The 27,799-nt window shown below is 32.6% G+C and overlaps 1 protein-coding gene across 11 annotated transcripts in view; it reads left to right on the top strand.

The window, feature by feature from the left end:
* The window catches only part of LOC137657922 (guanine nucleotide exchange factor DBS-like), a 664,479-nt gene that overhangs the window by 474,319 nt on the left and 162,361 nt on the right, over positions 1-27,799 (top strand). For all 11 annotated transcript variants that reach the window (XM_068392587.1, XM_068392595.1, XM_068392589.1 and 8 more), the window contains 4 exons: positions 19,233-19,347; positions 20,766-20,856; positions 22,764-22,877; positions 24,157-24,273. In XM_068392587.1, coding sequence (XP_068248688.1) covers positions 19,233-19,347; positions 20,766-20,856; positions 22,764-22,877; positions 24,157-24,273 — 437 coding nt within the window. The remainder of the gene's footprint in view (positions 1-19,232; positions 19,348-20,765; positions 20,857-22,763; positions 22,878-24,156; positions 24,274-27,799) is intronic.

Genomic DNA, 27,799 nt, shown 5'->3' with positions numbered 1-27,799 from the left:
CTCGTCAACAGCGCAATGATTTCCAACAGATACTTTGCCATTCACCCGTTTGTTTTGCTTATAGCCTCGTTTTCCTCGATATAAAGGACCGTTTTTTATCATATGAATTTATGTCTTTATCCTAGCCTCTCTATATTTACTTTTTCATCATCCCCTTAGCTTTTCAGAATTATACATCTTATTCACAAGTTGGTCCTGGTCCATTTTTATACATCACGAAAATATCTCTAGTTCACCCTTTCAGACAACCTTTTCATACGTTTACGTTATTTCCACAAATCTCACTCATTATTTCTTTTAAACCACACATACTGTAGAAAAAATAAGTTTGGGTGTTTCAACCTTTTCCTTTCATTTTACTCAACATCCACAGTTCATTTGTTCAACTATTAATTGCATATATTCCAACCCTGGTATCCACAAACAGTTCAAGTTTCTTCCTAACCTTTTCGCACAAACGCTACTTCATTTCTTGCTTCGCCTGTTCTGTGAACTACTTCTCTCATAACATTAGCAATAATTAAATTAACTCCCAATTACTTTTATAAAGCTATTAATTTCGTTCTTCTACCATCGGCTTTAACCTTATTTTCCCCGTCTTCCTGATTCCTATCTACCTTCATAACCATATTCTTGCATATATTTCAAAACTTTTATTAGCTTTTGTAGTTTCTCTTCTCTATATGCAACAAGGATTTTATCCTCTGCAAACATCAATTATACCAAACTGCATTCGCAGTATATTTATAATGCTGTAAATTTTCATCTACATCCAGTTTCTAACATCTTTCATCACTCGATCCACAAAGACATTGAATAGCAATAGACATACCACTAAACACATGCCCACATTCACACTAAGACCATTCACAGGCCCGCCTACAAGGTCTAAAAAAACTTTACTGCCCTCATAAAGACTTTTAGTTATTTTCCAAGTATGTTCTGAAATATACATTCTCAACATCCTACACATTGTCTGTCTCATTTTTCTAGAATATTTATAGTTCATTCATCCCACATGCAGCTTTTCACTTTACTTACAACCATATTCCCCAGTATTTTCATAAACACTCCATCCACTTGACCTCAGAGAGAGAGAGAGAGAGAGAGAGAGAGAGAGAGAGAGGAGAGAGAGAGAGAGAGAGAGAGAGAGAGAGAGAATTTCATTAACGTTAAATTTCACTCCCTCTTTTGCCTTTAGTGTTTTTCTTGTTCACTTCGTGTCGTGGTCTATTAGTGTGTTCAATAGATTGAACTTTAGGGCATTTTGAAATAAGTAAAGAAAACGAAGACAAAAATCCAGGCTGTACTCTGGAACTTAATTATTTCTATTCACGGATACTTATAATCTTGGCCAACTATGAAGGGTCTCAGTTGCATAATTAATTTTTTTGGCATAATAATTGAGAGGGAGAAGGGAGAAATTAAGCAAAGTGAACGTAGGTTCAAATACCGAGTAGTTTAAAAGTGAAACTACATTAACACGTTTCTTGACAAAATTCAGTCATATCTTTTACACGTGATTGTTTTGAAAGATTTTCTTTGTTATAGATGTTTATCAAGCCTGTTTGATTTTGCATTCCTTTTAATCTCGCCTGTTTACATTTATCTTTCGCTCCCAAATAAATACACGTTCTCTGGACTTTTGTTATATACAATAGAAGCTAGATATAAATGCTTCTTGTCTTTTGTCGTCGTTTTATTGCTTCGTATGAATGTGCGTACATACTAAATCTTCATCATCATTTTATGGTTATTTAAGTAATGGTGAACTGGAAATGAATTCGCTGAAGTCTCAACTACATATGCTACTCTTTCTCATGCATTAACTTCGACGTTCATTTCCTATAAACTATTGAGCTTTGAAGTCTCCAATGATTCACAAATTAGTTTTCAGGGTCCTAGAGAATTGTTAAATTTCGCTACGGTTTTTTGTAAGGATAATTGATTAAATGAATTCAGAGTTAGGAAGTGTTCTTTTAAATGCTTACATCATCATGCATATTTCATAAAAATGCTGGTCTAGAGTTTAGAATTATATTGTAAGATTAAATCTTTATACTACAGTATATATACATATATATATATATACATGATAAATTTTATGCACATTTAAACGTGTTTCTTTCATATTTCAAATAAGCCATATATATTAATACATTAAAGTCTGGATTCTCTTAACGACCTCGGGATCAGAGCCCAAGGCGGAACCGCCCAAAGACTATGATATCGGACCGGCGGGGATTTGAACCCTCGTCCAGGATATCTGTATGCCAGTGACCATACCACTCCGCCATGAAGAAAGATAAAAGTCAATGAAAATTCTTCTATATATATATATATATATATATATTATATATATATATATATATATATATATATATATATATATATATATATATATATATATATATATATATATATATATATATATAATACATGTATAAATACGTTCATAACCATATTTCCCCTAACAAAACTTAATAGTAGTTAATGTCCCATTTATCATTTGCTCATTAAAAAGAGCTGCTTAATGACGCCGTAATAAATCTTCAAAATTTCATATGGTCCATCCACTCATACATAAGGCATCTAGACCTGTATATATATGCATAAGAAAATTAACACTAAGAGACAGAAAAAAGCAACATAGTTTCGGGAGCAAACTAAAGTACACCCTATTCTTACAACATGCAAGAAAAAGAAATGGACATTACATATAAAGAGAGTGACAAATAATAAATGGACAAGAAGAATAACTGAATGGGTTCTTAGAGATGGCAAACGAAGCAGGGGAAGACAGAGAAAATTATGGATTAACAGGGTAAGAAAATTTAAGCGTATAGACTGGCACACAAAGACCATAGACAAACGCTTGTGGAAGGACATGTCTGAGGCCTTTGTCCTGCAGGGGACTAGTTACGGAGGATGATATATATATGTATATATATATATATATATATATATATATATATATATATATATATTTATATATATAATGTTATTCATTGACATGCATTATGATGATCTTAATTACACTTTATTACGTAGGATTTAATTTTGTGGATTAGCGCTTTCGTGTACCGTATTAGATTCCTCTAAAAATATTCTTATATTATGATGTGTTATTGTTTGTTTTTACTCGTTTTGGTATTTTTAATTATATTATATCTATCTTTTCCTATTCATATTTAATATTTTATTATTTTATGGCTTCTTGGCTAGTTATATATATTAATAAATGATCTTGTTTTGAACAATAAGGAAAATTATTTCAACGTTGAGCTAGTGTACCAACGACGAGCAACCATCATTACGAAAAATTAAACTGAGTACGAAAAAACGCCAAAAGCGGACGTCTTATAGAAAGTTGCCTTTAGGCTTCACTCTTCTTTTCGTGTCTTGTAATAATTTATGTTAATGGCGCAGACCTTAGGCTTTTCAATATCCATTTCTCTTGACGTCGTGGTCGTCTTTCAGAGTCGAGGCTTGGTCGAGAAGCCTTTCGAAATATGACATAAATAAAACATTAGTCGAAGGACCACTGGACTTGAATTATACAGCGGTAGACAATTATGTTGTTGTTTAGGTTGAAAACCAGAGGTGTTCCGATGAATCAGATTAATATATCAAGGTCGAGACTGTTCTTGTAGAAGAAAAATGCTGTACTAGGAAAAAATTTTTTCACTTGCAATTTATTGTTCGGTTAGAGTTTAACAAAGGCTACCTAATTTTCTTACATTAATTATCCTCGTTAAACTACTAGAACAAGATTAATAAATGTTTTTCGCTATCAAGAACACTGCTCTATAATCCTTCAAAAAAAAGAAACTACTCAATATTCTGAAGAAAGCTAATGTTCATTAAGGAGGAAACGACAAATACACAGTATTCTTAGATAGTAAATATTTATGTAAGAAAGTACTCACAATACTCATTGAACGTCATATTTCTCGCAAAAGAATTAACTGAATTTAAATTCGATCGATCGATTGGCAGAGAGAGAGAGAGAGAGAGAGAGAGAGAGAGAGAGAGAGAGAGAGAGAGAGAGAGAGAGAGAGAGAGAGAGAGAGATTAATTTTTTAAGCGTTGTCTAAACTCAAATTGATTTTCAAATCACGGCAGCCCACTCTCACTCTCGCAAGGAACAGGAATCCTTTAGCTGTTTGTCATCGACTTATTTGTTCGTTCATCGTTAATGGTCATTGGTGATGATGCTATGGTCCTCTTTGGCGGTCTGTATCAATCTCAGCGTTTTAAAAATTCAGTATCTGGCATAAATTTTTCATCAACCATGAGTAAGAATCCGCGCTTTTTAAAAGTTTACTCTCTCTCACACACAAGGTTTGCTAGATTCGAAAATTAGCTTATTAAAGGCTTGAAGATGTTAAAGCTTTTGAATGGCAGAGGTAAGGGACGGCAACAATGTCTTAGCTAGCAGGATAATGGCCCGGAGTGTGACTATATATATATATATATATATATATGTATATATATGTATATATATATATATATATATTATATATATATATATTATATATATATTTATGTATATTTTATATATACATATATATGTATATATTAATATATATATATATGTATATATATATTTATGGATATTTTATATATACATATATATGTATATATTAATATATATACATATATATATATATATATATATATATATATATATATATGTATATATATATATGTGTATATATATATATATATATATATATATTTAAATATATTTTATATATATATATATATATATATATATATATTTAAATATATTTTTTATATATATATATATATATATATGTGTGTGTGTGTGTGTGTGTGTGTGTAGGGTGTGTGCGTGTGTATATACAGTATATGATCAGCGCCCAAGTCCCCTCTCCACCCAAGCTAGGACCACCGAGGGCCAGGCAATGGCTACTGATGACTCAGAAGGTAGACCTATAGGCTCCCCTAAACCCCCATCCTTAGCTCACAAGAATGTTTAGGTTGCAGACACTACAAGAAATTATCGAGCTTCAGCGTGACTCGAACCTCCGTCCAGCAGTTCGCCAGGCAGGGACGTTGAGCAAGATGTATTTGTTTATAAGATTTTGCTTCAATTTTTTAAGGGATTATTTTGGATTACAAGTGTTATTGAGAGTTTAGGTAATTAGATAATAATAATAATGTTAATGGTGATAATTCTTTTGCCATGTCCAATCCTGTTTCAGCGACTGTTCCTTCGTAGATATATCTATACAGGGGTTATTTCATCATATTCATGATGGTAACATTATTTATAGAGATTTTATCCGGATTACCTTTTCATTGAGGTTTGGAGCAGTTCCTTGATTTTGGCTTGATTATATTACCATTGTTACTCTGAACAGTCTTAAGGTACTGGGTAGCCTACCTAGCGAAAAAATTATTTGATTTTTATTGCAGTTTCTGAACAACAAAAGAAAAACATGTTTTGAAGCAGAAAACAATAACAAATGATTATTTAGCAGATGGTTAGGGAGATTCCGAGCTTAATGTTAGTAGCTTTGGTTTACGAAGAATTAAAAGAAATAAAAGTATTACAATAATGAAACGAACTCATGTTTCAAAAACTTTCCTTGGTTATGTCTTTTTATAAAGAGGATGACAGAATATAGGTAAACTCAATCAAATATAGTAGCTTTTATTCATATAATGATGGGTAATTCGTTCTTTTTGACAGCAAATCCGAAATAAAACATGCCGAGTGAATGCCTAGGGTCGCTTGAATAAAAGGGTAAGTCGAAGTGGGAGAGAGTAAATTTCCCCTGACAATATACATTTGGGATTTAGCTCTGCAAATGGGGTAAGCTGGATGAGGGATATAATAATTTTGTTCATTTTATTCGGAACAATATTATTTGATAGTTTAGTTATAGAGTAAATAAGGTTTGAAAAAGTTATTTTAAATTTGTGTTAGGTTTTGCCATGGTAGGCTTTTGAAATTTTTCTTATTGCAGCCACAGAAGTAACTTAATGTTTAATTATTTCCTCAACTTGCATGGCTGTTTATACCAGTTTGATATTAAGTGAGCTAGATTTAGAAAATCGTGTCCTATTATGATTTTTTCCGACACTTGTCCTCATCCCTACTAATAGTTTTGGACTTAGTCTTTATAATATTATTGTTACACAAATGGGTCTCTCAATTGTTAGTTCAGTATAACCAGAGTGCATTCCGCCCAGTCGCGACAGATCTCGTATCAGTATATCAAGAAAAACGACCAGGAGGTAATCATTATTTAGCGTCTCTCAGCAGGGGATTATTTCTTTCACCTTTCATAAGCTGGGCCTTATCACCTTACATTGTCTTATATTTCTGAGGTATGTCACTAAAGATTTAATTCGAATTGGTGATCATTGCGTACAGAAGTCGGTTGTAAAGGAACCAGACTTGTTGGGCCTTATGCTAGTGTGACATGTTCAGTATATGGAGTTGAATTTTTTATCGTGTTTTAAGCTTGAAATTTAATCTAAACTAGTCAAATCTTCCTTTTGTTGTTAGCAAGCATATTAATTGTCAATACACTCCCCCCTCTTATCCTACAAATAACATTTCTCTGCTAACTTTATTGTCTGAAGTTACCAGAGGTTTAGAGGTTACTCATGAAGAGCATAGGCAAGGGACAGGAGAATCGGGAGAATCCCCTAGAGACTGACCATATATTCATGTGATCAGCTCCCAAGCTCCCCTCTCATCAAGCTAGGACTAGCGAGGGCTAGGCAGTAGCGACTTGATAACTCATCAGGTAGACCTATAGGTTCTCCTAAACCCTTAGCTCACAAAGATGATTAAAATGCAGACACTACAAGAAACTTTCGATCCTGAGCGGATTTCAAACCCCCGTCCAACAGATTGCGAGACTGGGATACTTTCAATAGGCTACCGCAAATGAATTATATATAGTCCATTTCTTTTAGCGATGCAGATTTGCACCGACTCGCAGCGGTGCCCTTTTAGCACGGAAAAGTTTCCTGATCGCTGATTGGTTGGACGAGATAATTCTAACCAATCAGCGATCAGGAAACTTTTCCGAGCTAAAAGGGCACACTGCGAGTCGGTGCAAATCTGCCTCGATAAAAGAAATGGATTATAGTATATTTACACTAATATACAATACCCATAATCGTTACAGCAGATGTTCTTTTCAAGTCATGGTCATTCAGATTTTCCTTTGTAGGTTTGATATATATATATATATATATATATATATATATATATATATATATATATATATATATATATATATATATATATTCTAAATAGGCTGCTTATTTATTATAATAATAATAATAATAATAATAATAATAATAATTATTATTATTATTATTATTATTATTATTATTATTATTATTATTATTAGATCACAGTTTTCGAAGTTGAATCGTTAACTAATGTAATTAGTTTTATTTATAATTTTCAAGTAGTTTTAATTTTTCTGTGAGATGAAGCTTTATGGATGATGATATTACGTTTTCAATTCGAAAGCTTTCTGGACTTGTAATTTATCTATCATAGTGTTCTTCGTTATGATGATGTTTATTTATATATGTTTGAGTGTGTGTTTAAGTACACACACACACACACACACACACACACACACACATATATATATATATATATATATATATATATATATATATTGTGTCTAGGTATTTTTTATTCTTTTGGCTGAGTGCACACAAACATATATATTGTGTGTGTGTGTGTGTATTATGTATAACTTACTCTGACGTGATGTTTCACCTTTATAATAGCCTACCACTTTCTTGTAATAAGATACATGTCACTTATTATGATTTGGCTTGACATTAGCAGCTAAAGCCATCCATTTATATTTTATTTTTGTGGTATTGATCTTAGTCTACATCAGAACTATCTTCGGAAAGATACGATTGTATTATTTTATTTTAATTGCTCATTACTTCTCTTGCAGGTTATTTATTTCCTTATACTCTTTCCCCACTGGGCTATTTTTTCCCTGTTGGAGCCCTCGGGCTTGTAGCATCCAGGACCCACTAAGTGGGTTCTGGTAGCATCCTCCTTTTCCAAATAGGGTTGTAGCTTAGCATGTAATAATAATAATGATAATGATAATAATAATTTGCTAAAATTTATATTAATCTTTATTATGTCTTGAGCACAGAAAAAAATTCCCGACTTATATTACTGTGATTTGTAATTTCCCTTTTTATTTCCCGGAAGAATTTCCAGTCTCCCATTTTCTTCACATCGAGTTACCCTGCTCCCTAGCGTGTATTTCACGGCTCCACTCTCTGAAGCTCATAGGGCATTCTTTTCAGCGGCTCCCTGTTATCATGAATGTTTAATCCTTTGCCTTTTAGGATTCCAGGGTCTTTCCGCCCGACTTTAGCCTGGCAGTAAACACTGCTATGTACTCTGCTCATGCCAAAAGAGTCGAATTTAAGGTTATGGTAATGCTCATGGGGCTTCTTCCAGAGCTTGATTATGGGGTATTTCATTCGAGGCTGTTGGCGTTTGTCCAGTTGTTGTCCTTATTGGGGGCAGCTGATCTTCGCGATGCAAGAGTGGAAGGGAGTTTCGATTTCAGTTAGCATATGTTAGTCATGTAGAGTTGTAGACGTTCGTTATTTTCGTTTTCAGGGTTAAAAGATGTTGCCGAGCCAAATGTTTGTATATTCGGAGGATTTTTTCTCATAAATAGACTACTGATTATTGTATTTCAATCTAATTTATTATTTGAAGCCAACATCCTTTGCGTCTATAGTTTCTGAAAAATTATTTGATAAGTTAGAAACGTTTAACAACATGGTATTTCGTCATTGTTCGTTCGTGAAAATACTCATTTATGTATATATTGTGTGTTTTTATTAATGAGAACATTTAAATGTTTACAGTTCATAACATGCATTTAAGAAATATCTAAGGTTCGTGAAAACTATACTTTAGGGTTATTCTCCCATAGATAATTTTCTACTTATGTTATGTTGATATACAACAGAGCTTATTCGTTATTTTACTTTAAAGTATTTTAATTTGTTGATATCCTTTGCTTTGCATTAAGGTTGATGAAATAAATCATAGCCAGACAGTAATTGTTCTTTTACAGGTAAACTGTAAGGAAGCACAAGTAATATCACGTTTAATTCATCAGTAAACCATGGGATATCAAATCTAGAGTTTCTCGAATTAGTATTTTTTTTTGGGGGGGGGGGGCAACTGTCACTTAACAAAAATTTAATTTTACAAATATTTAAGGCGGTATGTCTTATATACCACTTCTCTTCTGTAGACTTATTTTATTTTATTATAATGACCATATTTATTATAATAACAATAGCTTAGGAATGGCCTATTTTATATCATGCAAAGGGTTTTTAATAAATTTTTGTTCTGAAATGCTATTTTACAACTCTTGAAGTTTTCGAATTTATTTAGTATTGAAAACCAGATACTGTTTATTGCCAGATTTTTAAGCTGTAAATATCTTTTTAAAAATGGTGTATGTATAACTTGAAGAAACGTTTTAATCAAAAAGTTTGTATAGAAGTCAGTCAACTCACAAAAACATCAAGCCTTGTAAATGAAATCACACGGAAGTTGAGGAAAGATGATGATACAAGCATAATAGCAAAGGCGTATACCACATTGCATGAATGATTTAGTACTGACATCGATTACTACTAATTCAACCACTGCTGCTACTGAAATCATTATGGCTATTGTTGATGACAATGACAATTGAGCGTCACAATTATTTCTGCAATCTCCTCCATAGACATACTTTGAAATAGAAACTTTCGTATTGTATTCACGAGGGTGAATGGTAAAAGTAATAAGTACAATCGTGGTTAAATAGTTATGTGGATGTTAATGTGGTTAATCTTTGCCATATGATAAAATTTTTTCTTTTTTATTACTAATAAGAAAATGAGTCAGATAATTGGTACTACAGTATAACTGAATTTGCTTTCATGTTCATTATAAAGAAAAAACTAATAACTTGCAGAAAGTCTGTTACCATAATGTTATCCTGCCTATTTGGTCACACTTTTATACAGTGATATAAAATCTATAATTGTGACACCGATAGGAATGTGAAGTCTCTCTAAGCCAGTGAGTTAAAAGCCTTATTAAATCTGAAACCATTGAGAATATATATTTATATATAACAGATAAAAATTTGGTAGCATGCATTCTCTGTAAATCCTAAATTATGAAAGACAAAATCTGTATAAATCTGAAACCATCAGAGACATAAAATCTTTTGTGAATAGGAAATCGTAAAAATCGTACAAACTCTATAAAGACCCAGACTATTAGAAATATTTTAAGAAACTGTATGTTAGATGTGTACTGATTATGCCACCTTCTTACAGAAGTTTTGTATGATGTCTGGGCGACAATGTATCATTAAGAGCATCTGAGCAATATACATAGCTTAAGGTTTTTTTTTTAATACAAAATCTTAATGACAAAGCGTGTTATAAACACTAAGGCAAAGAAACTCATGTGCAGTTTATAAATAATAGATTTAACATTAGAATTATAAACGAATGCATAACTCAGTTACGTAGTTTAAGTGGAACAAGGGGGCCGCAAGGACTCCTTCAGGAAGTTCAAAGGGGCTCCCCACCTGCCTGGAAAAGTTTGGGAACCACTGGTACTCTAAAGTCTAAAGGATGGTGTAGAAATGAAAACGCTAATGATTAGTATGTAATTTTTAATATCTACATCAATTCAGACCAGCAATAATCTAACTACCCAACAGGTTTACTGATGTCATACAGCGAAAAGCATATTTCATAATCAAATGTTGGCAAATAATTGAGTGTGACCTTGAAAAGTAAAGCAAATTGACTCGCTATGGGGTCATTAGTAATTTTAATTATCAAGAAGAGCAAGACTGGTCGCCGCGTGGAATGTATTTATAATGGAAATAATTATTTTTATTATTTGTTAAATATCGAAAGAAAGTATACATTTATTTCTTGCGCGTTAGTTAAAATTTGATTTAGGTACGAAGATTATTTTCAGCTTATTATTTTATTTTAATAATATTTGTTTCCGTCCTGCATAATAAATTACAAGTATTATGGTTTAGATACCTAGAATTAAATAATATTTTGATATTTTCAAATGACTCTCCTACAAATTATTCTGTCCATCCGTAGATATGTTTTGTGTAAAGTTGTAAACCAAATAAACACATTGATGTCATTGCTCACATAATTCTTTACCTTTGATAATTTCTTTTCTTGTCTAATATTGTACTTTATTTGCGAGAGTATCTGTCCAAATGTCCTATTCTTTTTCAGATTTCGCTCCTTACGGCGCTGGTCTCAATGACCACAGTCGATAGAAATGTTTTGCTTGCACGTCTTCCGCTTTGGGTTAATTCAATTCTAGTTTTCCTCTGAACCTGTCAGTGGGAATTTAGCACGTATTATCTTTTTTGATATATAAGAACTCGTGCAATTTAAGTTAGCAAAATAAATTTTTCTCTTTCGCATTTCAGGTTATTAAATTCTTTCAATAAATACTTTTCCTTTTTGCATATCAGGTTAGATAATTTTCAATGAAATTTTTCATTTTGGTCGTTTCTGGCTATTAATTTTTTTCAATATAAATTTTCCTCTAGGGCGTTTTAGGTAGGCTACTATTGAGTCTTCACGAAAATCAGCCTTACACGTCGAATAGTATTTTTGCGTTATAGCTAGAAATTATAATCTCTTATGAAAGATATATTTGGACTTCATTCTTCTTGTTATTGAGTATTGTTCCCCTATTTTGGCAGGCTTTCTTTTGACTCTCCCTCTTGATAGAGACGAACATGAAATATTACACCTCTATTGTATCCTAGCTCCTCCCTTCAACTCCAGTTCGCTTCGATTCCCTCCATAAGTTTCCATTCTTTGACGTGACTTGGTCATTTATTCGGATGTCACCCTACATAATGCACACCTCTCCTCCATTACGAAGACACATGCCACGCTGTAAAATTCGCTTTTTTATCTCTTATTTGTCCTTTCTTTTGTTTAGAATTCTTAATTCATTACCACCTAGGACGTCGCTAAAGTTCGGTAAAATCTATCTATTTCTATCTATCTATCTATCTATCTATCTATCTATACACACACACACACATATATATATATATATATATATATATATATATATGTGTGTGTGTGTGTGTGCGTGTGTGTGTGTGTGTGTGTGTGTGTGTGTGTGTGTTGTTGTTGTTGAGAAACTTTTATATCTTTGAAAATAGTGGATAAGCTCAAACTACTCTCAGTAGTAGTATCCTTATCCTTTTTATCAGAAGAATAAAAGCTAAACCAAAATTCAAGGACTGTTTAAAGTTAATTTGTGTGTTCACAAATATAACTTTGACTCGGATATGCAATTGGCTAACCCTTGGATAGGTTGTTTTTGTTTAGTACATTAGTGTAGTTTTGATAGAATTTACTGTGTTTATCCAACCTTAATTCTGGTCTGTGAGAGTGTTTGTTTTCCTCTCGTACCTTCACAAACTCTTTAATGGGGAGCTTTAATCCAGGTAAGTTATTGCATTACGCTCCGGTGCTCGACATGATTACAGGGTTAGTAATGTTCTACAGGCTTCGCTTGGTGACAAAATGAAATCAATGATTAGATGTTTAATCTATTACTACTACTACCACCACCACCCATATTATGCCATCCCCATCCTACAACTATGGATGAGTCATTCAGTTTTTAAATCCAATATTGAGCTCATTTTAATCCACTTTCAATCCCAATGGAAAATGAATAGGGGCGGATCACGGGAAGGGAAAGAGACGGTCTGAATTGGGAGTGCCATATACATGCCATAATTGAAAATGAGTCTGCAAGGAGGGGAAATGCGAGAAGGTCCTTGTGGAGTTGTGTTGTTCGTCCTGCTAATTGACATTAATGTTTGAAGGCTTCCGACCCCGATCAATAGCTTTGGGATTCCAGGCAAAACGGGTAAGGAGGGCGAATATCCCTCTCCCCTCCCTCCCCTCACCTTTACTACCACTGATATTCCTTACCGAACAGACCATTGCTACGCTTGAAGGAAGGCATTTGGCTTTAAAAAGGAAATCAACAAAAGAAATGTTTTTATATGAAGGCTGAGAGAGAGAGAGAGAGAGAGAGAGAGAGAGAGAGAGAGAGAGAGAGAGAGAGAGAGAGAGAGAGAGAGAGAGAGAGCGAATAGTGTTCTCCAACTTACCTCTTAATTAGTGGCTGTGCAGAACTTCAGAACTTGACAATATTTCAAAGTGCTATATTTTCTTACTATTGTAATATACACAGTGCCATAAAGACACCAAACGTTGCACAAACTCATGCTGACTGCGCCCCCTTTTGTACAGTATTTAAATACGCCAGAGATGACACTACGACAAACGCATGAGGTTTAATATTTACAAGGATTTTCGATGTCTTGGAAACTGTTTAGTCCATCCACGGAGACTCCATTTGCTCTTGGATAGAGTAAATTAGATTAAACGTTTAGGGTTTGTATGAGTTTGTCTGACTTACTCTTGAATTCGTTTACCGTGTTATACCCTCACTATATCAGGTGGAAGTCTGTTCCCTATATTTGCTATTTTTTATGTAAAGAAATTACCACATTGAGTGATGTTGCATCTTTTCAATTCCAGTTTGTATCCGTAACCTCTGGACTGATCAAGCTTAAAGAGGTTGTTGTAGTTTGCATTAGTTATTCCTCTAAGAAATTTGAATGTGTCTATTAAATACCCCTTAGTTCGTCGAGTTTTTTTAATCAATTAGGTTCAAACGTCCCATTCTCCATCTATATCTAAATTATCTTAGAGTTGGGACTAGTTTGATGGCCCTAGCTTGTACTGCTTAAAGTCTCTCTATATCCTTCTGAATACTTGGGGCGCAAAATTGGCGTCCGTATTCTACTGTAGATGTGATTTTACTAGTGATGTGTACAGCTGCTTTACAGTGTCTGTTTATTTAGTTGAATTGTCTTTCTGTAACCCATTAGTTTCTTTCCAAATTTTATGCTATATTTGGTGAACTTCAAATCTTTGCTGATAATAATGGCGAGATATTCCTTCTAGTCCACACTTATTATTTCATTACCCAAGAGTGAGTAATCTGTTTGTGGGTTACTATAACCTATGTGCATAACTTTGCATTTCCCACTGTTGAAAGGCATTTGCCGTTCTCACAACTTAATTAGATCCTCTCTTGAGGCTTCTATATGTGAGTTCGCAACATTTATCCCCAGTTTAGAATCGTTGGCTAATTTATTTATTCTACCAGTTAATCCAAAATCTGTGTCGTTATTGTAAATCAGAAATAACAATTGGCCAAGGACGGATCCTTGAGGTACTCTGCTTGTAACAACTGCCTACTCTGTGGCTTCTCCATTGATTACCACTCTCTGTTTTCTGTTTGTCGGCCAATCATCGACTAATTCAGCTGGCTCATGAATGATGCCTAGTGCTCTAATATTGACCATTATGTTTTTTATGAGGAACTATGTCAAAATCCCTTTGAAACTTTAGGTATATGAGGTCTATTGGCCTGCCTTTGTCATATATGATAAACCTGTTGTTGAAAAATTCAAACATATTTGTCACACAATCTCTTTTGTCTAAAACTATGTTGTCTGTCTATCAGAAGATTGTTTTTCTCAATATGATCTACTATTGAATCTAATTGATTATAAAATTTTGCAAGGCACTGAAGTTAGACACACATATCTGTAATTGCCAGGTTATTTTGTTCCCGTCATCTAGATTGGACGAACATTGCCGAGTTTCCATCCTTGTGGTGCCTTTCTTTCGTTGGCTGTCTTTCGAAACTTTTGTAAAAGTGTAGGGCCGAAAGAAATGTGTATTTTTCATTTCTATCTTCTTTTTTTATTTACGGCTGACACAGCACTCCAAGAGTGTGCAGGATAGAGGTAGGGGACACAGTGTGAGAAAGGGAGTTTTAACAACCTTTTGATCGGCCTTCTGTGTGTGTGTTCACGAAGCGTCTAATGCTGTGGGAAGTTTACTACTGAAGTGAATGCGACTGGAAGGGTTCTGTCTTTAGGTTTCAACGTTTCCAAGTCCCATTTTCAAAAGTTTTTGATCCCATGAGACGCTGGTAACCATTTACAGATGCGTGGAATATTGAACAATAGGCTATGGTGGGCACTCGGTTATGAGCCATCTAATGCCCAATAAAATATGGGTCGCATCTTGTACCATCCAGCTATGGTGCCCATTTTTGCTAGCTGCTACTTCCATTTAGAATGCAAATGGTGGTGTGACCACACTCATAATCTATATATATATATATATATGTATATATATATATATATATATATATATATATATATATTTGTGTGTATATATATATATATATATATATATGTATATATATATATATATATATATATATATATATATATATATATATATATATATATGCTGACTTATGCTTATATAATGGCATAATTTTTTCTCTCTTCTACAATATAATATTACATTCGTAAATCTTAAACGTAAACAAAAAAATATTCAAGATTTATGGATGTTATATTAAATAGTAGAAAAGAGAGAAATGCATATGTTTTATATATATATATATATATATATATATATATATATATATATATATATATATATATATATATATATGTGTGTGTGTGTGTGTGTGTGTAAATGTATTTATGTAGAGAGAGAGAGAGAGAGAGAGAGAGAGAGAGAGAGAGAGAGAGAGAGAGAGAGAGAGAGAGAGAGAGAGAGAGAGAGAGAGAGAGAGTATTTCTGTGTACTTTGTTTTTTTGTGAGTAATTACACTTAGTGTGGTGTGAAAGTCGCTGAATTGATAGGAAGCGTATAGTTTCACCGTTATAACCTGGAATATGTATGCAAAAATTAACAAAGAAAGGAAATACTAAATCTTTAGGCTTTTGATGCGTGTGAAAGGGATGCATATGGGAATAGATATATGATAGCTGAATTTTTCAAGAACAGAAGTATAATCTTACATTCAAATTAATATAAACGAGCTGGATAAGAAGACAATACAAATGGAATACGAGGAGAAAATTTGATGAATTTTAGGATAGGGCTATAGTAACTGAGGAGAAGGGAATTGATGGGGAATTTAATTCCCTGATTGGTTTAGCATGGAATGTTTGTAGATGTGAGAAGGAAGGAAGAGGGAATAATAAAAGTAAATGATATGATGAGACCAAGGTTTAGTAAAGGAAAACAAGATATTGTTAGTTACAGTTACATTATAGAAGAGAAGATTAGGTATAGACATATAGGAAAGTCAAGAAAAGGTGAAAGAGAAAAGATGGCCAGTGACCAAAAAACTAAGGGTAAACGTTGAATATATGTGTATATATATATATATGTATTTATGGATGTGCTGTATGTATATTCTAGCCCTATTTTTAACGCGAACATATTGGGTTATTATTAAAGCCGTATAACAATTTTTCTTCGCTCGAGTGCTAAACTAGTTCAATGTAATTGTTCAGTGGCTACTTTCCTCTTGGTAAGGGTAGAAGAGACTCTTTAGCTGTGGCAAGTGGCTCTTCTAGGAAAGGGGCACCCCAAAATCAAACCGTTATTCTCTAGTCTTGGATAGTGCCATAGTCTCTGTACCATGGTCTTCCAAGGTTTGGGGTGGAGTTCTCTTGCTTGAGGGTACACTTGAGTACATTATTCAAGCTTGTTTCTCTTCTCTCTTTTTATTTTGAAGTTTTTACAGCTTATATGTAATAGATTTACATTATTGTTGTTATTATTGTTAAACTTCTCTTGTATATTTCCTTATTTCCTTTCCTCAGAGCTATTTTCCCTGTTGGGAAAAATAATAATAATAATAATGATGATGATGAGGATAATGATGATGATGATGATGATCTCGTGTGCGAGTATAGCACTGGAAATAATTCAAGAGAAATGTACCGTAGGCATACACTTTTTGGAACATTTGCATTTTCGAACATTTCATCAAACCTTTCTCTTAAAATTATTAAAAAAAAATGACTGCATCATTATGTTTTCACTTTTTAGCAGTTACGGATGAGGCTGAAACATGAGAGATGAAAGGTCGAAGGTTAATTTACTTTTCCTCACTACCGGAAAGGATCGCGGTGCGCTCACGGAACATCCCTCATAAATAAAGTCGATGTTACACTTACCTCTCTTTTACATGTTCATCATAGTTCATTAACATGTTCATCATTGATCTAGGCATTGAATAGCGTATTTTTTCTAATTTATCTGAAAGTAATGCGTAGAAACGACGAAAAGCATTTTGGTTAAGTTCACCTTGAGCGTGACACTCTTAATTCAATGGTATATACTAATTTAAATGACCAAGGACTCTTCTTCAGTGTTTGGACATGAATTTATCTTGAAGTCAAAGAACACTGTATTTTTTTCGGTAGTATAACATCGATAAATAAGATATGGCCTTTATAAAATTCATAAGCGTCATAATAAATTATCTTATTCATCGATGCTATATTACCGAAAAATACAATATACCGATAGTCATTAGTTTTCAAAACTGATTGAGGTTTTGATGCTATTATTGACTGATATTGCTTTTATCTTTCAAATCTTCCTGAAAATTATATAACTACATTAAGTATTATTATTTGTTTACAATGTTGATTTGTGTTTAGAAGAATGGATTATACCCTCTATATGACAAGGGTTTTTTCTTCATTTGCTGTTGCTTATATCAAGGCTTTATGAAAATATGCTACTTCTCTCTATCTTAAGATCTCTAGATGAAATATTATTAAAGTTATCCTGGAGCGAATAGAAAAGATGGCAACGATTCCGTTGTAAAATAGCATATGTAAGAAAAATATGCTAAAAAAACAAAACTTGAAAACTCTTTTTGTTGAAAAGTCTTTGATCTCAACGTAACGGAAAATGGAAAACTGCGAGGTACTGCCTTTAAAGTTCCTGAAATATTTGTATATTATGTTTTACACGGATCCGGTCTGAAGAAAAAACATTCCATTCATATATATTCAGCAAATCTGAGAGGAGCTTTCTACCGGTTTTAGAAAGTGAAGAGGCGCGACAAACAAAGTTACTCTAAGACTTCCTGTATATATTTATCCCTTCGTAGGATAATTGAATTTGTGTATTAGGGTTTAAAACATTATGGTATTTTATTTAAGTTTTTGAAGTAATATTAATATTGCATATTTAAGGAATGAAATATTTTGTTTATGTATATTGTGAAGTTTATCAAGTAGTATTAAGGTTGCATATATTATAAGCTTACAAAATAACATTAAGGCTGAGGTTTTTCAAACTTATAGGATAATACTGAGGTTGTATATTTCTCAAGCTTATAAAAGTATTGTAGTTATATTTCAATCTAATAAAATAATAAGTTTATAGAGTTTTGAAGCTTAATAAATAGCATTTGAGGTTGTGTACTTTTTAAGCTTATAAAAGTATTGAAGTTATATAATGTTCTAGCTTATAGAATAGTATTGAGATTGTATATTCTATAAGCTTATAAGATACCCTGAAACGGATAATTTATAACCTTGGTCATAATGAGAAAGGAGACTTAATACAAAGGGAAAAAGCGGGACCAACATCTGAGAAAGTTAATGATAATAACAATAATAATAATAATAATAATAATAATAATAATAATAATAATAATAATAATAATAAACCTTCATTTAGAAAGTCAAATAATTAATTGATTGGTTTACATTAATCTTAGAACGTATGCTAATCAGGAAATATAAGAAGATGGGGTCAGATATATAAAATCTTTCATTTTGCGTAATGTTGTCTGTTTGTCATTGTAATTTTTATTGATTGCTTCATACAGGTATATTATTGAATGAAATTTTTCTATCATCCTTTTGAAAAATTTGAACGCTTTACTTTTAATTTGTGGTCTGTGATGTTTCCTCATCTTTTCCGATAACTTTCTCTCTCTCTCTCTCTCTCTCTCTCTCTCTCTCTCTCTCTCTCTCTCTCTCTCTCTCTCTCATATAAAGTGACTTATTTACCCTCTTGAGCGAACCTGACTTTGTACTGATGTAAGAAAATACCTTAACTTCCATCCATCCAGGTAAATTAAGAATTCCATTTCATAGATGTAAGCAAATCAGTTATGTTTTCAACATCATAAAAAAGCTCATGAATTTTTTTCTCCTTTTTATCAGGTGGCAAATCCCGCGAGGGATGTCCCATTCTCACCTTTCCTGATCGGGGCAACTTTGCCCAGCTGGGAGACGAAGAGTACCGCAAGCTTATCATCTACCTCACCTCTGTACCCTCGTAAGTGAATCTTTGTTTTTTGTTTTTGTTTTTAAATCATTGATACAAATGATGGCAGTAAGATTTGTAGAATCTCTTTGCTAGATAATCGAATTTAAAGCAATGGGTTTCTCAGAAGTTTTTTGCTAATGTTTTTCTTTTTTTTTTTATCATTTTAAATGAAAAATTTAGCTAAGACATTTGAGCTTGAAAAAATGAGAATTTTTCGCTCTCTATTATTACACAAATAATTGATAAATTAAGATCTGATAATGGAATGTCTGATGCATCTGTTAAGACTAAGAAACATGAATTTTATTTCTTTATATATGAAGTCCAAGTACACTAACGCTTCTAATATGCGTCATCGGTTGCACACATGAATCAGAAGGTATTAATATAAGGTGCACGTTAATCGTGTGCGTCTTCATTTTGCCCAATCCATTTTGCTATCCCTGCTTTATTGGAATTAGGTCCTCAGTATGACCCACTATTGCTTGTATAAGACGAGACTGCTCAGGTGTGTTGCAAGCATCCGTTGGGTTATGTATTTTACGAAACATTTCTTATACGAGCTTTTACTCAGTTATGAGTTTTCATAAGAGTTTTTATGAAAATGTCTACATTTCTTTCTGCATTCATGGAAATGACAGTCAAGTTTTTGCAATATCTCTAATATTACTTTGTAATAATGAACGTGTATATCTTCTTGATCATAGATATGATACTTCTTAACTACAGTATGTACCTCAGTCACTCGCATTTACATTGAATATTGGGAAACGTTCCGCATATAGTTCACATAGGGAAATAATTGAAAAATTAGCTCAGTTGTATTATTGCGGTAAAAGAACCAGATGCAATTGGAGCTTTTACTATATTTTAGATTGACACGACGTTGTTCATTTGTACTAAAACATAGGCCACACCCCTCCCATGGATTAATTGTCGTGTTTCCATGCAGAAAATTGCCTACCATTATAATAAGCCCTGTCTGAAAACGAGACAAATTTATCATAGGTAGTGAACGTTACCAGTTTATTGCCGGGAAATGAAATCATTGTAAGTGTAATGGATGGGGAGAAAACAAAAAAGGCACCAAAAACATTGTCAGTATTTATACATTTGTATATTTATTTGATTATTTAGGTTTTATTTATGTTTTTATTCATATGTTTCCTGTAAAGGAGCATACAAAGGCTGTCAATTTATTTCATATTTGTTTATATAAAGTTCATAGGAAGGCCAAGCATAAAAACGATATCTGGATATTTATTGTTGTATCTACTGTATATATTTATTGCACCTTACAAAAGGGAGTCTCACAATATTGTGACTACTAGGATTTCTTAAAGTTGTTTGCATCTTTGTTCGTGCACACAAAGCTCACGATAGAGGTCCGTATTTCATTCATAAAGACGAATTGATCCGTTTCACAGGCTTCAGGACGCAGACATGGGCTTTGTCCTGGTTATCGACAGACGGAATGACAAATGGAACTCTGTTAAGACCGTCCTGCTCAAGATCTCCGTAAGTTTTGAACTTTGGTTCTTTGTGCTCACTGATGCAATTTTTAAGTACTTATTATCTATGTATGCAATAAGAATCATTTATTTATTTTGTTGTGTCTTCAATTTGATTTTCAACCATCTTTTACTATTTGTTTCATAGCTTCCTTTTACCCCTAAGCTTGTTTTTATCTCAAAGCACTCCTTTGGTTCTAAGCTTTTCTTTAGTTTCAAAGTTTTCCTTTTCTTCTAAGTTTCTGCTTTGTTTCAAACCTTGATTTTGATGTCAAAGTTGCCCTTTATTTGTAAACCTCCGTGTTCATCTTGTTTTCAAGCATTCAACGTTCGAGCTGTTGGTTTGACAAGTGCTCGATCATCTGTTGCCGTCCCCCTCTCTTTTATTAGGAAAACGTTTCACAAATAATACTGCATGATCGAAGCAAAGGTCTAGTTTTCATGACCTTCATTGTTTCCCTATTCTTACAGAACAAAAACCGTGATTTCTCATTACAATACTTGGTTAGAATCCTTTTTCTTCACAGCGCACAAATTGTTTCATATTCATTGTTAGGGCCTCAATTAGAGGCGTAATTTGTAGATTTAACGTAACAGTATAATTGTGGAATTAAATCTATGGTCAGTTTTTTCTATATCATTCTTTTCATGACATATTAAAACGTCACTCGCCCTTCATTTTATATTGTCATAGTAGGAACTCGGGCAAATATTACGCACTTGGCATAATCCGTTTACTTGGCCTTTTTATATAATTATACCCTCATTTTTATAGGTATAATGAGAAATTGTAAAATCCCTCTTTTTGAATATATATATATATATATATATATATATATATATATATGTATATATATATATATATACATATATATATATATATATATATATATACACACACATATATATATATATATATATATATATATATATATATATATATATATACACACACACACACATATATATATATATATATATATATATATATATATATATATACAGTATATATAAATCATGGGTTATGAAGTGACCTGGGTGTCCCCAACAGTATAGCTACCTCCTCACCGCACTTCCTTCAATCGATATCGCTTGTGGTCTGCCTGCATCTTCAATTTCACTTCGTTTACATCACTTGTGACACTTCGTGGCCCCTTATGCTGTCCGCCATATTGTATCATCGTCACTTCAGTTTATTAAGTTATTAATTATTATTAGCGGGCAATTGGAGATTGGTACAGTTCTCTCGTTTCCTGGATCAGATCTGCATTTATACTGTATCCAGGCTTCATCAATATAAGCTAATGTCTTTTCATTTAAATGGGAAGACTGGAAAGATTGTATACATGCCATCAATATTTCCCAGTCCTTTTTCATATTGCATTTAATAACCAAACTTTTTTAATATAACTTAAAATTACTTGGAGTCAATGTATTCCGAGGACTTTCCCTTAGGGTAGCATATCCCTATTTGCAGTTCAATTATGAGATTCATTTGCTTGTTATTCGTAGCTTTTATTTCCTTATAGAGCTAATTCTTATTCTTTCTAAGTTATCCCCTTTCCCCTTTCTAATGTTCCTTCCCTGTTTCTCCCTTATTTATTTTACTGTATTCTTTTGTCTTGCAATTTCTCAGCCACAAATAATCTCTTATTTGAGCTTTTATTATTTGTAGATATAAGATTTAATCTCCGTCTTCCTTCCATATTGCTTTTTAAAATTTCTTTTACTTATATCTGATGATTTTTATATATGAATAATATTTTATAATTACAAAAAAGTGATTTAATCATTACCTTCATTATACGAATAAACCCCCTTTTTTATCCACATATTCAATTGTTTTTTTTTTTTTTTTTCCAATATTACATGACGGTGACGCTATCGTTTACCTGTTTTGTATTATCCTTTTAGGGCTTCTTCCCGGGCCTTATCACGGTCGCCTATGTGCTGAGACCAGCTGGGTTTCTCCAGAAAGCCATCTCTGAGGTATCCAATAAAATCTTCAGGGACGAGTTCAAGTTTCGGGTAAGTTGAATTTCTCTAGAGTTTTTTACGTTTTTGTGAGGCAAATTATTCAACTTCCTTATCGTGTAAGTCTTAAACATATATGTTGTTTTTGGTCTTAAATATATGTATATATATATATATATATATATATATATATATATATATATATATATATATATATATATATATATATATATTTTTTTTTTGAGCTTACGTACGTTTTTGAGGGGTCTTTTCACTTTTATATCGCACGTGTCTTATTTGTATTTGCTGAGGAATGTCTCATCCATTTCCCATGTCTTGAAGATTATATATGTGAGAAAATTAATCAAGTTACGCATTTGCCTGAGTCTTGTATGTTTGTTTTTGAGTAAAGCTCTTTTCGTAAGACTATTTAATATTTTAAGTAAAGTGAATAAGTTGCTTATCTCTTGAGGCTTTGAAAAATTTACCACCTTCATATGTAGCTTACAGGAGTTTGTAGTGAAGCGTCTATTAGACCGTATTTGATTAAATTTTTACTTGGTCAAATGCTGTGATCACAGAGCAGTAAACTGGTTTTTTAGCAGAAAATTTACGTTGACTTTTTTTAATTACATTTTCTCATTGGTATTTCTTTTTAGATGATTTCCTATTACTCCTTACGAACGTTGATTCCTAAATGGAATGGAAGAATTGTCACTAGATCTATTTGAACTGAATTATGGCATTGAATTTAATTTTATTTTCCAACTTTGCTATCATTGTGATTTTAGTATGGTATGCACGTATTTTAGATAAGGTAAATATTTAAAAGTATTGATAAATGTATGCAAACAGTAACTTATGTTGAATGAGAGAGGAGTAATGTTATTGAACATGTGTTAACTAAGCATTCTGTCGTCTTGTCTTGAATATTCAAAATTTCACTGAACCAAAAGCGTAAGGCCATTGATAAGTAATCAATGAAATTGGGACAACCACTTTGATAAACCTGATTTTTAAAAAATTATGCTTTAGGATTTGTGTGCTTGTAAAGAAAGCTTATCTATTATTATTATTGGAGCTATTCATTTGATTTGTATGATGAGACTTTGTTGTTTGTCAGCAGAAATTCGCGTTTCTTAACTTGTTCAGGGACTTCGAAATAATACGTCTTTAATTTCTTCTTGAAAACTTGCCAAGTCTTTCATTCTGTCGACAGCGTCTTAACTTTTGTAATAACTTTGAATGATAAATCGAAAACTTTCTGGCTTCAGTTCTGAATGTTTTATTGTCCCCTAGAATTAATAGAATTCACTTATTATGTCGCCATCAGGTCGTGGTGTGCAACTGTGTTGGTGACCTGCACGAATACATCGACAGGAACCAACTGACGGAGGACCTGGACGGATGCATCCCGTACAACCATGACGAATGGATAGAACAGAGAGTGGTAGGTACCTATTGGCTGCAGTAGAACATCTTAGGTGGTACTATTTCGTCATCCTTTTAGCTTCTTACCTGTTTGTGATGAAAGAGCGAGTGGCTTAGTATCAGGAATAACGCCATCAAATTAAAAAAACAAAATAAGTCCTTTTTTTTAATTATCTGAAAACCGCTAATGCTGCCATTTAATGTGATCATCTGCAATAGTCGTATTTACTGAATGATCAATTAGATAAGCATTGTCAGTAATTTTTTGAGCAATGGCGATCTTCCGAAGTTTTGCGACTCGAATCTTTTATTCACTGTTTGATGTTACAGCGCGGTAAGTTATGTTTCTTTGTATTCTTACAAAATATAAATTCCTGACGGATGGCCTATATACGAAAAGCCGCCTTTTAAAAAAAACTATTAGGTGTATTTCTAAAGCATAGTTTTAACTTAAAATTAAATTTATCGTTGTCCTTTAGTGAGAAATAAGGCATTGTTATTGCTTATTATAGCGTTTGAAAATATTTGAATAAAGTTCATTATTTCCAATATATAATATACAGTGTGTTAATTTCATTCGTAATGCTTGCATATCTCACGAATAGGACGAACGATTTTAGCGTTAGTAACGCAAAGGTCTTGCATAATGATTGCATGCTTTTTTTATAATATGAAATCTACCAATTCCTACAGTTCATCAATTCTTGATTACTTCAGAGGCGTAAGACTGGGATTGGATCCACATCGTAGCAGTATTATCAGTAGATGATGCTGGCCTTATGCAAGCATGGGGTCTTGCTCGGTGAGCAGCCCTTATAAGACATCAAAAGCATGTCCTGGGGCTTCGCCACACCAATGTCGAAAATATTCAATTGCATATTTATTGTAATGTTAATTTTTTACTACCATTTGCTTCCTTGAGAAAAGGTCGGACTTTATTACATTTTACGGATTTTCTTTCCGTCTAGTTGGTGTGGCGAGGGCTTTGAATAATTACCACGTTACGAAAGTGGCTTTGTTTTCTTTACATTTTATTTGTTTATATAATCTTTACTGGAAGTAGCCATTTAGCCAATAATATTTGTAATGTGTTTGTTTGAGTACGTGATGTTATGTATGCCTGTATGATAATCGTTTCAGTCCTCGCTGGTTCTCGGTGATCAGTTCAGTGGATTTCTTCGAACAAAAATCTACTATATGTGAAGTACTATTGTTTTTGTTTGGTTTCCGATGGTTTTTTGTTTGTTGATCTAACTGGTGAATAAAACTGATTTAATGGCTTTGAATACTAAGTCTCTCTCTCTCTCTCTCTCTCTCTCTCTCTCTCTCTCTCTCTCTCTCTCTCTCTCTCTCTCGTATAGTGGAAGAGTTTTGATATTAATTTCTTTTGCAGAATAATGTACTAGTATAAATGTGTATACATCTTAATTTACATACTGTATAGAGATGTATATATAATCTGTATATAATAATATATACATATATGTTTGTGTTTATATACCCATGTATATAGGCACATACGTTTACAGTATTTTTTTCGTAAGATTTTATATATACAGTAAATTATAAGCGCATAAAATTATTCATGGTTGTATTTGTATGAAAATCCATGTGTATTTGCGTACAGGAGGATTTTTATTTCATCTGTGAGTGCATATTAATGTAAATGCGAGCATAATATTCGGAGTCAGAGAAGTGTTTATTGAGAATTTAAATTGAAAAATATTAATTTATTGAGAATTTACATTGAAAAATATTCCTTTTATTGGGAATTTATATTTGAAAAATATTCATTCTTAGCTTCCGGTATACTTATAATATTGATAATGATATTAATAATAAAACATGTGATGCTGGTAATTATTTTTATGATTATTATTATTATTTCTATTGAATAGAATTTCCGCTGGTGACAAGATTGTCAGAGCGACGAAAATTACAATTGGATATATTAAATAGTAAACAATGAATACATGCTATTGTAAACAGCAATATGTGTAAGCAACATCAAGTCGGTTATATAACATTGAACGGCATAGTGTGACCTCACAACTGTTGCGATCTTTTGTTTGTGGAAATTTGATGATGATCTGCTATTTTATAAACTTTTTATTGGCCTTGTTATTTGATGAAGCAGTTGCGTGTGCGATTGATTACAGTCGTGGTATGGTAAGATCGAGCATTAGTAGTGATTATCCCTTTTCTTGAAATCTCTCTCTCTCTCTCTCTCTCTCTCTCTCTCTCTCTCTCTCTCTCTCTCTCTCAGCGTGTATTATATGAAATATCCTTTGTGCTTAGTTAATAATAACATAATGATATGCAATAATCAATAGCACATACGTGTAGCATATTTCTGTGAATTTTTGGGAACTTATTACTTCGCACATTAGTTTAAAAGCTTCTTTCTCTATAGCTTGATACTCTAGAGATATCTTTCTTTTTCATAAGTTGTTATGTACGGTATTTGATAAGTAAAAGACAACTGTAATCATAAATAACAAATTTAGCCACCTAGAGCTCCATTTCTGCTAATCTGAGCCCACAACGGCACTCATCGGCCAAGTTGCTTATATTAGGAGAATTTTCTTGTCTAAAAGTAAATTTCCAATGAGTAACAAACAAATACTCTCAAAATGTTAAATATAAAAACAAATATTCCCAATATTTCTATTTCAGATATTCTCTCTCTCTCTCTCTCTCTCTCTCTCTCTCTCTCTCTCTCTCTCTCTCTCTCTCTCTCAGAATCAATTAATTTAAGTGGAACAGACTACAGATAATCGACCAGGAAATATGGTGCAATAAAATCGGTACAAGGTGGTGGTCAGTTTCATAGATTAGAAAAGAGTATAAGAGAATCCTTAAAGGACAAAGAAAAGGCCTCCTTGGAAATAAAATGGAAGAGACCGTTTGTGATTGAGGTCACCGATACAGTAATTTTGGTTACAACACTGATGACAAAATCTATATAGGGGAAATGTTTATCGCAAAACTGTTATTATTTTGTTATTGAGAATACTTGTTAATTTTTATCCTTTGAATGGCATGATATTGAGAAGACTGATAGTTTGTCATAATTTTTTTGTTTCAGTTTGGTGTGGATTGTATTTTTGCAAATGTGAATAAGAATTAATTTGTTTTTATTTTACAGATATTTTCCATTTAAAGCTGTGATAGAATCTACATTGATATGTATATCACTAATCTTTTTTTATATTTTTCTACCTGTCTTTGGAATAAGTTGCATTTATTATTGTTGCGATGGGGTTGAATATTTATACAATACGGAAAATTCATATTTTACTTTAGATTTTCTATTTTTAGTTAAATCTCAGATGGCGACCTGTGACCTGCAAAGAAAGATTACCATTCCATTCTGATTACTTCTAATGATACTACTAGAATTAATTCTACTTATTGATAGAATGGGTCACAAAAGAGGAAATGCAGAAATAGTCTTTTCATTCCAATATTTCTCTGTTCATTATAGAATTAGGATTATTGTGATCCTGAATATCTGGATAGAAATCTTGAAGTGTTGCAGTGAT

This window comes from Palaemon carinicauda, chromosome 18 (assembly GCF_036898095.1).
Source record: "Palaemon carinicauda isolate YSFRI2023 chromosome 18, ASM3689809v2, whole genome shotgun sequence".
Taxonomy (NCBI): Eukaryota; Metazoa; Arthropoda; class Malacostraca; order Decapoda; family Palaemonidae; genus Palaemon; species Palaemon carinicauda.
The sequence above is the reverse complement of the archived record's forward strand: the minus strand, read 5'-3'. Positions and strand labels throughout refer to the sequence as shown.